Source organism: Lemur catta, chromosome 8, assembly GCF_020740605.2.
Source record: "Lemur catta isolate mLemCat1 chromosome 8, mLemCat1.pri, whole genome shotgun sequence".
Classification (NCBI taxonomy): domain Eukaryota; kingdom Metazoa; phylum Chordata; class Mammalia; order Primates; family Lemuridae; genus Lemur; species Lemur catta.
The window spans coordinates 58,706,409-58,720,483 of NC_059135.1; the positions used below are offsets into that span (position 1 = coordinate 58,706,409).

At 32.7% G+C, this 14,075-nt stretch overlaps 1 protein-coding gene across 2 annotated transcripts in view; it reads left to right on the forward strand.

The window, feature by feature from the left end:
- SCN9A (sodium voltage-gated channel alpha subunit 9) overlaps nt 1–13,786 on the forward strand; it is a 139,880-nt gene extending 126,094 nt beyond the window's left edge. Inside the window, exons 23-27 of one of the 2 annotated variants that reach the window (XM_045559865.1) lie at nt 22–75; nt 973–1,110; nt 9,060–9,164; nt 9,303–9,573; nt 12,524–13,786. In XM_045559865.1, coding sequence (XP_045415821.1) covers nt 22–75; nt 973–1,110; nt 9,060–9,164; nt 9,303–9,573; nt 12,524–13,716 — 1,761 coding nt within the window. In that variant the 3' untranslated portion in view covers nt 13,717–13,786. Of the gene's footprint in view, nt 1–21; nt 80–972; nt 1,111–9,059; nt 9,165–9,302; nt 9,574–12,523 lie in introns of both variants that reach the window. The other variant, XM_045559866.1, reaches the window with a different exon arrangement.
- Nucleotides 13,787–14,075: the final 289 nt, after the last annotated feature.

A 14,075-nucleotide genomic window follows, 5' to 3' on the forward strand; every position in this document is an offset into this window, starting at 1 on the left:
CTATAAATGCTGTATTTACAGGCAACATTTAAGGGATGGATGGACATTATGTATGCAGCAGTCGATTCTGTTAATGTAAGTATTACTCATTATAACACCAAACCTTACAATTTTTAAAAGTTCCTTAGTTTACTTCAGTGGTTTTTCATGGAGTCCTTGGTATGTACACAAACAGTGAAGAACTTCTACCTGTTAGGAGCCTAGTGGTTACGAGTGCAGCTGTTGGAGACACACAGCCGGACTCAAATTCTGGCTCTACCACGTCGTCCAAGCTCTGCGACTGACTTTGAGCAAAATTACTTCACCTCTCTGAGACTTAATTAATTCATCATAAAAGGATAATAATTCAGTATCTTATAGTGTTGTGAGAATCCAACAAGAAAATGCAAGTACAGCACTTAGCAATACTAAGTGATGAGTAAATATTCATTTATCAAAATAAAAATGAAATAATTTTTATTCATAGTTTTTACTGATTTCATATTTTAAAACACCTTAGAAGAGTTTATGTAAAAAATGTTCTATGCTAAGAAACTGACTATTACTGGGTAGTTCATATTTTCACAAAATCTAGTAAGACATATTTGGAATCAAATAAATAGCAAAATTTATATAAATACGATATGATTTCTCTTACAGGTTTTTTTTTTTTTTTGGAAATAAAAAGTACATTTTAGGTCACTTAGTTACTAAATTGTCCTACCCATCTGAGAATAGGTACTACATATGGTTAGGCCCTTCCTTTGTAGTCATTTAAAGATTATATTTATGTATATAGTAAGCCTGTAATAAATACTTATTTCATGTTGAATAAAATTTTAAAAATGATTATGTTAAGCCTCAACAATGCTATGACTTCTGAAATACCATGTTTACTACCTAGATTAGCACTGTGTGGATTACCTTGTCAAACCATGTGAAAAAGAAAATGATGAATGATGAACATACTGCTAATGTTTATTAATTTTATAGGTAGACAAGCAGCCCATATATGAATACAGCCTCTACATGTATATTTATTTTGTCATCTTTATCATTTTTGGGTCATTCTTCACTTTGAATTTGTTCATTGGTGTCATCATAGATAATTTCAACCAACAGAAAAAGAAGATAAGTATTTCAAGTATTTTTTATTACAATGAAAAGAAATAAAACAAATTTAATGTGCTATCAATTAATAATTAGTTTCCTTAGGACTTCAGTTATTTTTCAAATAATTGGCCAGTATACAATTATAGACATGCTTTATCTCATTGATTTTTGCATAAAAATAACTTCCCAAATTGTAACTATTTTAAGCAGTATATCAGCTATTGTTTTTTTTCAAATCTTAACCTATAACAGATTGAATAAATAAGAAAAATTAATGCATTACTTACTCTTACTCAAAACACATTTCATAAGTTGCTGTTTTGTTCTGAGCCATGGTTCTGTGTGGTATGTATTGGGTTGCCACTTGGCAGAGAGAGCAACATAAGATATGGTTGCTTAACTCAGGAAGTTTATATTAGAGCACAAGAAATGACATAGATAATGAAAATTAAAATTTATTGAATGCTGTAATTCAGGCACTTTCCTGAGATTTTTATTTCATTAATCTTCTTATCAACTGTATTAATTTCTGTGGTCACTATACCAAATTACTGCAAACTTGGTGCCTTAAAATGACAGAAATTTATTCTCTCACAGTTCTGGAGGCTAGAAGTCCAAAATCAAAGTGTTGGAAGGGCCATGATCTCTTCAAAGTCTCTAGGAAAGAATTCTTTCTTGCATCTTCTACCTTCTGAGAGCCCAGGTGTTCCTTGGTTTATGGCAGCATAAATCCAGTCTCTCTCTCTCTCTGTAATTACATACTATTTTCTCTCTCTGTGTCTGTCTCGTCTACTAAGAGAACACCAGTCACACTGGATTAAGGCCCAGTATGACTTCACCTTACTTACCTTAATTACAGCTGCCATGACACTATTTCCAAATTAGTCAAATTCTGGGGTACTAACATTTAGACACAACTAATAGTTGTATCTTTTGGAGGAACACAATTCAACCCACAGCATCAATAATAAGAGATATTATTATGTATTTTCTTCTAAATGAGGAAAAGCATAGAGAGGTTAAGTGATTTACCCAGGGTGATGCATATAGTGAGAGACAGGGTTCAGATACTATGTTTCTACTTTCATTTGTCTCAAGATCCTTTTAAATTGCCAATTTAATTTCTTCTTTGACCTATTGGTTGTTCAGGAGCATACTGTTCAATTTCCATGTATTTTTGAGTTTTCCAAGGTTCATCCTATTACTGATTTCTAGTTTCATGCCATTGTGGTCAGAAAAGATACTTGATATGATTTCAATCTTCTTGAAGTTGTTAAAACTTGTTTAGTGTCTAAATATTTGATCTATCCTGGAGAATGTTCTATGTGTATTTGAGAAGAATGTGTATTCCGTTGCTGTTGAATGGATTGTTCTATAAATATGTATTAGATCCATTGGTCTAAAGTGTAGTTCAAGCTTTCCTCTATGGAGAGTTTGCACAAATTTATCTCAGGAGCAAGCCAAGGAAGAAAGCATGGGGAGTGCCACCCTCCTGTTTTTGGTGGCAGAGGCCTCCAACCTCTTTTCATAGAGATATTTTAGGGCTGGAATTGTTCCTAGAGCAAGCCAGGGAAAAAGGCATGGGAAATGCTGCCCCTTGTTTAGGCTGGAGAAGGTTTTTTTCTTTATTTGTTACATAGGCCCCCAGATACTGACTTGTTAGAGGCCAGAATCACAGGGAGCTGCTTGTAAAATATAAGGCCTAATCCTTTCCATGTAGAAGCTGGTAGATGGGCTGATCCTGGGGGTTTTACAGTTTAGAACCACTTTGTTCTTTGTGCTTGAGGAAAATTCTCTGATGCCCTGTCTCTGCTGTTCCTCAAGCATGGTGATTAAAGTCCCACGCTCTCTGGCGGGGACTGTGAAAGTTGGGTTCTATTTGTGCAGTACATCCCTTTGCCCCTTGGGAAGAAGCTAGGAGTTGGGTACGCTTCCTGAGTTTGTAAGGCACTGTGCTTAGGGTGGGGTTAGTGTGCCAGTGTATCTCCATTTTTCCTACCCATTTTGATGTGGATATTTTCTCAGTCATCCAATGTATAACAGTCTTTCCACTGGATTCTGGCTTTTTCTGGAGATAATTGATCCATGTGTATGTAGATGTTTACTTGATGTATCTGAGGGGGAGGAGGGATACTCAGGAGCCTCCTTTTCTACCATGTTGCTGATGTCACTCCCTATATAAGTTGTAATTTTCTTTTCTTGTGGTGTTTTGGGCTCTGGTATCAGGGTAATCCTGGCCTCATAAAATGACTTTGGAAGTGGTTTCTCCTTTTCAAACTTTTAAAAGTGTTTGAGAAGGATTAGTGTGGATCCTTCTTTAAGTGTTTTGTTAGAATTCTCCAGTGAAGCCATCTGGTCCTGAATAGTTCATTGCTGGAGGTTTTTTGCAGGGCGGTCATTTTTTGTTTCTTCACTGGATTAATCTCTTCATTATTGGTCTGTTGGTTTTTCTATTTTCTCATGATTCAGTCATGTTAAGTTGTATGCTTTTGGAATTTACCCAATTCTTCTAAGTTATCCAAGTTGTTGGTGGATAATTGTTCAAAGTAGTCTCTTTGTTCCTTTTAATTACTGTAGCATCAGTTGTAATGTCTCATCTTTCATTTCTGATTTTACTCGTTTGTTTTCTTTTTTTTCTTAGTCTAAATAAGCATTTGTCTATTTTCTTTTTCCAAAAACCAAGTCTTAGTTTTGTTGATTTTTTCTATTGTTTTTCCATCTTCTATTTAATAATTTACCTCTAATATTTGTTATTTCCTTCCTTCTGCTAACTTTGGGGCTAGTTTGTTCTTTTTCAATTTCCCAAAAATGTAAAGCTAGGTAGTTTATATTATATCTGTCCTGTTTTTAATGTAAGCAATTTATCCTTATAAACTTCCCTCTTACAACTGTTTTTTTTGCATCCCATGTTTTGGTATGTGGTTTTTTGTGTTTTTTTTTGTCTCAAGATATTTTCTAATTTCCTTTTTAATTTCTTTTTTGATCCATTGCTTGTTCAAGAATGTGTTGCTTAATTTCTACATATTTGTGAATTTTTCAGTTACCCTTTCATTATTGATTTCTAGTTTCATTGTGGTCAGAAAAGATAAGTGGTATGATTTCAAACTTCTTAAGTTTGTTAAGACTAGTTTTGTGACCTGACGTGATCTCTCCTGGCGAGTGTTCTGTGTGCACTTGAAAAGAATGTATATTCTGCTGCTTTGGCTGTTCTGTGCATATGAACATTGTTCATATATACAATGTTCTGTATATATCTGTGAAGTCCATTTGATCTATAGTGTTGTTCAAATCCATCCTTTCCATGTTGATTTTCTGTCTAGATGTTCTATCCATTATTAAAAGTGGGTTATTGAACTATCCTACTATTGTTGTATTGCTCTCTATTTCTCTCTTCAGATCTGTCAATGTTTGCCTTATATTTTTATATGTTCTGATGTTGGGTTCATATATATTTATAATTGTTATATAGCTTCCTTATGAATTAAACTTTTATCATTATACAATGACCTATTTTATCTTTTGTGACAGTTTTTGACTTAAAGTCTATTTTTTCTGATATAAATACATTCAGCCCTCTATCTGTGCATTTCACATCTGCAGATTCAGGCTAATGTGGATTGAAAATACAGTATTCTCAGAATCTGAAACCTGCGGATATAGAGGGCTGACTTTTCATATCCATGTGTTCCATAGGGCTGACTGTGGTACTTGAGCATCCATGGATATTGGTATCCACAATGGTGGACACATTGGTGTCCTGGAACCAATCCCATGAGGGTACTGAGGGATGACTGTATAGCTACTCTGCTCTTTTGGTTGCCATTAGCACAGAATATATTTTTTATCCATTCATTTTCAAACTCTGTGCTTCCTTAAATCCAGAGTGAGTCTCTGTAGACAGTATACAGGTGAATCTTGTTTTTCCAAATCTATTCAGCAACTCTGTCTTTTGATTAGAAAATTTAATACATTTCCATTTAAAGTAATTGTTGATAGGTAAGTACTAACCTTTGCCATTTTGTTGTTTTCTGTCTATCTTGTAAATACTTTGTCTTTTCTTCTATTACTGTCTTCCTTTGTGATTTGATGAAATGTTTCATGATTGCTTTCTCTTTTTCTTTTGTGTATTTTCTATATGTATTTTCTTTGTGGATACCATGAGACAATCAAAAGTGTCTTATATTTGTAACAGTTTACTTTAAGCTGATAACAACTCCAATCATATATAAAAATTCTACACTTTTAATACCCCCTCACACATTTTGTTATTAATATTATAATTTATATCTTTTGATATTGTGTATCGATTAACAATTTTGTAGTTATAGTTATTCTTAATACTTTTTAAACTATATTAGAATTAAAAGTGACATTTAATACCACCATTAGAATATTATAGAACTCTGTATTTGTCTATATATTTACCCACTACTAATTGCTGTTTGGCATCTTTTTGTTTCAACTTGAAGAACTTGCCTTAGCATTTCTTATAATACACGTCAAGTGGTGATGAACTCCTTCATCATTTGTTTGTCTGGGAAAGTCTTTATTTTTCTTTCATTTTGAAGGAAAGTTTTACCATGTACAGTATTCTTGTTTGACAAGTTTTTTTTTTTTCTTTCTGCATTTTGAATATATCATTCTACTCCCTTTGGCCTTCAAGGTTTCTGCTGATAAATCTCTTAATCTTATGAGGGCTCTATTGTATGTGATAAATCACTTTTTTATAGCTACTTTCAAAGTTCTCTGTCTTTCATTTTTGACAATTTAATTATAATTTGTCTGATGTAGGCTTCTTTAGATTTGTCCTATTGGGATTCTTTGAGATTCATGAATTTGGATGTCCATTTCTCTCCCCAAATTTGGGGAATTTTTAGCCATTATATCTTTAAATAAGTTTTCTGCCCTTTTGTCTCTTCTTCTGAAGAATTTTATAATGTATATACTGTTTTGCTTGATGATGTCCCATAAGTCCCTTAGTTTTTCTTCATTCTTTTTCATTTGTTTTTCTTCTTGCTCTTCTTACTGAATAATTTCAAGTGACCTGTCTTTGAGTTCATTGATTCTTTCTTCTGTTTGATCAAGTATACTGTTGAACCCATCTAGTAAATTTTTTAGTTCAGTTATTATATTCTTCAGTACCAGAATTCTTATTTGGTTCTTTCTGATAGTTTCTATCTCTTTATTGATATTCTCATTTTGTTTATGTATCATCGTTCTGATTTTGTTGTCTATATGTGTTTTCTGGTAACCCACTGATTTTCATTAAGATGATCCTTTGAATTCTTTTTAGACAATTCACAGATCTCTGTTTATTTAGGGTCGATTACTGGGGATTTATTTTTTTTCCTTTGATTCTGTCATTTTTCCCCAATTCTTTGGGTTCCTTATAGCTTTGCATTGGTGTCTGTGCATTTGAAGAAATAGCCACCTGTCCCGGTCTTTATGGACTGCCTTTGACAGAGAAAGATCTTTGCCAGTCAGCCAGGCTAGATATTCTGGGAGCCTCTCAAACAACTACCTACCTGCCCCTTTTCCTTTGTTCTTAGCTACACTAGGTGTTTAAATTATGCTGGTTCCACTGGTGCTCCATATGAGGCAAGAGAGAAGCTGGCCCATAGTGCAGCACACTGAAAGGCAGATATATTGTAGGTATACTCCACTCCTCTTCCTTTCTTGAAAGTGGTATCTTTATACAAGTGTATAAACATGTACTATAGAGGAGAGGTGAGTTGTTTCAAACCAAGTAACAGGTTACTGGCACAGTCAGGGTTCAAAGGTCTGTTTGATTTAAAAGCCCATATTCTTTCCTCAATAAAATGTTGCCACTTGTTTTAAACTTCAACATTTTGATCTCAGCTATGGCTCTTGCAACTACCCACATCTCTTTCTTTAGTTTTTCCAACTAGCCATCATCATTGTAAGTAGTCTTTTCATTTCTAATAAGCTTATGTGATAATTTGGAATTTAATAGTTAATCATAAAACATACTGAAAATTAGAACATAAGTTATTATTGGGTTCAAGTTATAAAAGGAAAAAATATGTAATACAGTTATACAAATACCTAATACAGATCTGAGCACCTAGGAGTAAATTCTAAATTAACAACAACCCCTTTCAGTAACTGTAACCTTATTAGGAAGGTTAATACCAATAATAATAATAGTAACTAAAATTTATTGAGGGTTTGCCATGTACCAGGCATTATGTTAAGTGTTTTACGTGCATTATCTCAGTTGATCCTCTCAAAAACAAATGAGATATTTACTCTTATAATGATGAGATGATTTTACTTAAAGAATTAAGAAACTTGCCAAAGGACAGTAGAAATAGGATTTGAACAAACATGATCTAATATGAGAATTGAAGTCTAAACTACTATAAAATAACAGCCTTGACTAAGAGTTTAACATAGAAAAAGACCAGCATGACTTACAGAATACCTTCCACCTAGTTTTTAAAGGGGCACGTTTTGTACAAAGCCTATATAAGCTATAGTAAAACAAAACAACCACACAAATTTTTGTATTGAAGCATTTCATAATCTCCTCTTAGTTTTATCCCACACTCATCATACTGACAATCAAGGTATCATTAGGGGAAGACAAAAATCTACTTTGATTTTTACCTCTAATTCAGAATTTTTGCCTTAATTTTTGCCTTTACTAGCTTCATCTAGTAAATTCTTGTCATGTGCTTTACAGCCCCCAATAATGAACAATAAAGGATCTAGGCTTCTCTTGACTTTGGCATGAAGTCTTTCTCTCCTGTGTAGGACCACTTGATTAGATAAATACAAAAATTGCATAAAGACTTGTATCAACTAGAGGAAAGCTGAATTAGAACACTCTAAGACAAAAAGGGAAGTCTGGTTATTATTAGATATTTTATGAATAAGAAAATGTAATATAAGAGGATACTGAATTTTATCTAATCTGAGGGAATAAAAGGAAACCATAAGCAGATCATCTTTAACTCCAGGACCAACAAGTAAGAATTTCAGAGCTATAAATTCTCAAAAACAAATTCCTAATTACATGGATTATACTCATTTGTTCTGTGACTAAAAAGGTGATATTATAGACCAATATAGAATATACAAAATTCTGTAAAAATTACAAATAATATTAAGAAATTAGAGCCTAAAAGAGTAACCAAAGCTTCTAGCACCCCTTTGTGAGATTTAGGCTTTTCCAATGTGGAAAAGATCAAAACCTCACTTAGATGTTATATTTACTATTGATTCTTAAAAGTTATATTTCCTTTTACATAATGAATTGGAAAGTTCTTCAGTTCAGGCCCAATAATTGATAACTTCCAAAGTACCTAGAACTTTTTCATGAATATTGTAGATGACCAATAAAGTATTTATGTGAAAATTCTTTTATTTGAAATTAAAGAGGTACCCAAAGAGTTTCTTGAAATGCAGATATATAGAAATGTGCATTATCTATTTATTTTATATTCATTTTTATGTTAATGGAATGATAGCATATTAAAATGAATATAATGCTAATACTATTTTGATTATTGATTTTAGCCTCTGCTCTTTATAACATTCTTAAATATTAGCCAAATCATCACAGGAGATATTCACTACTTATAATTGTTATAACCCTTCCTAATATATTTGTTATTTAGCAATAAAATGCATGACAAGACAAATGGCAGACAAAATAAAATATCAGTACATAGTTTAAAATACTACTTGTTGGCACACCAAATGATAATGGAGACAATCCTTATTACATATAATACATACATTTTATGTATGAACATAATATTATGTATAGACAGTCATGTTTCTACACATAGTCCATCAAGACCCAAATTTTATTTATAGCTATCATTAACATAAAAATACATTTATTTCTATATTAACACATTGTAACCTGTCTTCGTGATCTGAAAAATGATCTAGACAATGATTCTGGTTTTAACTAGATTTATTTTTTATTTCTTTACCTTGGAGGTCAAGACATCTTTATGACAGAAGAACAGAAGAAATACTATAATGCAATGAAAAAGTTGGGGTCCAAGAAACCACAAAAGCCAATTCCTCGGCCAGGGGTAAAAAATATATATATGTATATCTTTAGGATGTAAATTTTCAGGTCATTTTTTTATTAATCTCTAGTGCACATCTTTAATTTGTGGATACTACTTGAAAAAACTTACTCTCCATTCCTTATTCTTGTTTCTTTGCAGAACAAATTCCAAGGATGTATTTTTGACCTGGTAACAAATCAAGCTTTTGATATCACCATCATGGTTCTAATCTGCCTCAACATGGTAACCATGATGGTAGAAAAGGAGGGACAAAGTGAATATATGAGTGATGTTTTATACTGGATAAACGTTGTTTTTATTATCCTTTTCACTGGAGAATGTGTGCTAAAACTGATCTCCCTCAGACACTACTACTTCACCATAGGATGGAACATTTTTGATTTTGTGGTTGTGATTCTCTCCATTGTAGGTAAGACCATTTATTATTCAAATTTTATTTTTGCATAAAACTAAACTCCACCTGTTGCTAAGAGAAGTTTCTGAATCCTTGAATGTAAATTTACTTTTGAGCAAGTTAGTAAAATGAAAGAGTTAAGGAACCTTAAAACAAAACAAAATACAAACATCTGTGTCCCTCACACTATAATGTTCCAGGAATCACACTACAAGTTTCAAAGCCAAATGTTTATATCTGTTAGAAGGACATTATACTTGTTGATATTTAGTTTCCAGTATTACCCTTCACAAAGATAGCTACCATGTTTATATATAGATGTGTCTCGGAAGACCAGTGCAGAGTCTGAAATCACTTCCCATTTTCGCAAATATGAGACTTGTCCTTTGATTAATGATAATGATAATATCAATAGCCAGAATATCTGTGACTCTGAAAATTCTTCCTGAATTTAAAGTGAAGTTAAGGTCTCCAGAAATGCCAGCTGTATTTCTATAGCTTAAAATCTGGCGTGTCTATAAAATGTCAGTCATTTCTCAAATAATCATAGTCATGTCTGTGAATCACAGTACATGATTTTATAATTCTTCTCTTTCATTATCATAGCTGTTTTTCTGTTTCTTGTTTTTTTCTTGTTTTTTCATTATCTTCACATATCTTACCCAGTATTCTAAGATTGCATTTATTTTTAGAAGTATAAGTTTTACATGGGGAGAGACTGTGGAGATCATTTAATACAAATTTACAGGTGATCAAACGGATTTAGAAAGGTTAAAAGTTACATAACCTAGAACCACAATATTGAGTGGCACATAACAGAATAGGCATTTTAAATCAATATTTTTTAAATCAATAGAAGGATCACTAGAGTTAAGATATAAGAAAACTAATTAAAATTTAGGTGGGAATTTCACACCAATAAGAATAATTCTGGAAGCATTTCCATTAAGTCAAGAAGAAGAAAAGAATGTACTTCTATCACTTCTATTTTTAAAAGTGTTTGCCAATGCAATTAGACTTAGCAAACAAAGAGGTACATATATTGAAACAATGGAGCATATTATCTTTATCTTCATCACATAATGGGATTCGTTAAAAATGAAAGAGAATCAACTAAAAATAGATTCAATTACCATTCAGAAGTTACAAATTTTAAAGTACATGTACTAACATTAATAATTATACATGGGCAAAAAAGTGAGAACATATGTTTGAAACAAAATCTCATTCACAGTTGCAGCAAAAATAAAGTAAAATATCTAGTAACTACCTTAACATATAAGATTTCTATGAAGAAAACTTTAGGATATAAAAGAAGACTGAAATAATTGAAAGGCTTATCTTGTATTTAGGTATGATGGCTCTCACTGTAATTATAATCATTTTTATAAATTAATTTATAAATTCATGAAAATATCAATGAGTTTTTTATGTGGTGGGGGTTATAAATTGACAGTATATGTCTAAATGATTCTAAAATTCATCTGGAAGAAAAATTAGGGTAGAGATGGCTTAGATTGCTAGATAGTAAGACTATTATAATATTGATGCTAAATAAAAATGTTTAAAAATAAAAGTTCAATTGATTTGAATAGATAGTCCAAAATTAAACTTTAATATATAATTACTAATTTACTCAGTAAAAAGATCATATGAATAAAAAGCTAAAGTTAAAAAATGAATTCTAATAGAAAATATATGAAAATAGATTTATAACTATGAGCTTAAATATTTCCTTCTATTTATGACACAAACCTGAATCTATAAAAGACAAAAAGAATAGATATTTATCTGCATAAAATCAAAATATTCTTGGGATTAAGTTCACTGCAAAAAAAAAAGATTGAAAAAGAAAACAATGAGGGAGTTTTATGTAACATTTAAGACCAAAAAAAGAGCAATACTTTCAATAGAAAATAGTTCTTGTAAATTAATAAGAAAATAGTAAACCTCCCAGTAGAAAAATGGACAAAGACCCAGCTAGACCAAAAACACAGAGAGAAAATTTAAAACAACCAATAAGGATACAAAATATCCAGTAAACAAGAAAAAATGTGGATTTTTTTCAACAACATGCAAATAAATTGCAACTGTAAATTTTTTAAATTGTCACAAAGATTTCCTGATAAAAATTATAAGGAAGAGTGGTAATACCCAGTATTGTTGAACATGTAGGCTATGAGTATTTTCATATACTGCCATTAGGAATGTTAATTGGTATAGACTTTCTGGAGATAGCTTCAGCAATATATAAAAATATTTAAACATACTGTTTGACTCAGCTTCTATTAATATATTATCCAAAAATATAGTCATGCAACTAGGAAAAATATACTTATTTAGGTATTCATTTTAGCCAAAAAATGAAAATGGCATAATTGCTATTCTTCAATATGTGGTTATTTTGACAGAACATTCTACAACTAGAAGAAATTATTTTGTTTCATTTGTATGGAAATATCTCCATGACATATGCAGTGATTACAACAGGTTACAAAGAAAGGAATGTATAACATGATTACATTTGCATGTGTGCCTATGTGGGGGGGATGGTGTTTGTGTGCATGTACTTGCAGAGAAAAATGTCTGGAGTGATCCTCAAAAAAATATTGATAATAGTTACTGTTGGTGACATTTCAGGTGATTTATATTTCCTTTTTAGCATTTTACTGTATTGTTTAAATTTCCTACGTGAGCAGGCATTAACCTTATAATTTAAAATATACATATTGTGTAGGAATTAAAAAAGGTCCAAGAACTTACTAAAGAGTGGAAAATGTCACAATGGTAATTCCAATCATTTTCCTTTGGAATTGCTTAATCCTTTGTTAAGAAATTGCTTTCAATATAAAATAACAGTCCTGAATTCAAAAGAAATAAGGCAGCAGATAAAACTGTTTAGTCATGATGCTCTGTAGCATGGATATTTAAATATTTCATTTTTACTTCTTCCACCCTCACATAGGTATGTTTCTTTCCAAGCTGATAGAAAAGTATTTTGTGTCCCCGACCCTGTTCCGTGTGATCCGTCTTGCCAGGATTGGCCGAATCCTACGTCTGATCAAAGGAGCGAAGGGGATCCGCACGCTGCTCTTTGCTCTGATGATGTCCCTTCCTGCGTTGTTTAACATCGGCCTCCTGCTCTTCCTGGTCATGTTCATCTACGCCATCTTTGGAATGTCCAACTTTGCCTATGTTAAAAAGGAAGCTGGAATTAATGACATGTTCAACTTTGAGACTTTTGGCAACAGCATGATCTGCCTGTTCCAAATCACCACCTCGGCTGGCTGGGATGGATTGCTGGCACCTATTCTCAACAGTGCGCCTCCCGACTGTGACCCAAAAAAGGTTCACCCTGGAAGTTCAGTTGAAGGAGACTGTGGTAGCCCATCTGTTGGGATATTTTATTTTGTCAGTTACATCATCATATCCTTTCTGGTTGTGGTGAACATGTACATCGCCGTCATCCTGGAGAACTTCAGTGTTGCTACTGAAGAAAGTACCGAGCCTCTGAGTGAGGATGACTTTGAGATGTTCTATGAGGTTTGGGAGAAGTTTGATCCTGATGCAACTCAGTTTATAGAATATAGCAAACTCTCTGATTTTGCAGCTGCTCTGGATCCTCCTCTTCTCATAGCAAAACCAAACAAAGTTCAGCTCATTGCCATGGATCTGCCCATGGTCAGTGGTGACAGGATCCACTGCCTTGACATCTTATTTGCTTTTACAAAGCGTGTTTTGGGTGAGGGTGGAGAGATGGATTCTCTTCGTTCACAGATGGAAGAAAGGTTCATGTCTGCAAATCCTTCTAAAGTGTCCTATGAACCCATCACAACTACACTTAAACGAAAACAAGAGGATGTGTCTGCTATTATCATTCAGCGTGCTTACAGACGTTACCGCTTACGGCAAAATGTCAAAAATATATCAAGCATATACATAAAAGATGGAGACAGAGATGATGATTTGCCCAATAAAGGAGATATGGTGTTTGATAACATTAATGAGAACTCAAGTCTAGAAAAAACAGATGCAACTTCTTCCACCATCTCTCCTCCTTCATATGACAGCGTAACAAAGCCAGACAAGGAGAAATATGAAAAAGACAGAACAGAAAAGGAAGACAAAGGGAAAGATGGCAAGGAAAGAAAAAAGTAGAGCTTCATTTCTGATATATTGTTTACACCCTATGAAAGTGATTTATCTGTGTTAATAAGACTCTTGAGGAGGTCTATGCCAAAACTGTTTTTATCAAAATGTTCTCAAAGGCAGTGCAGTCACTAGCTCTGATTCTCTAAGATAGGTGAGCAGCTTTAGCAGATGGCTATTTTTGCACTGATGATTCTGTAAGAATTGTAAGAGTAACTCTGTAGGGATTATTGATTACAGCAAACAAAGGTGATTTAATTTTCTTGTTTGTTTTTGATAGGAAATCATGTAAAAAGTTTTTACATCTGCCTTGTCATCTTTTCACAGGATTGTAATTATTTCTGTTTCCCATGTAAATACAAAAACCC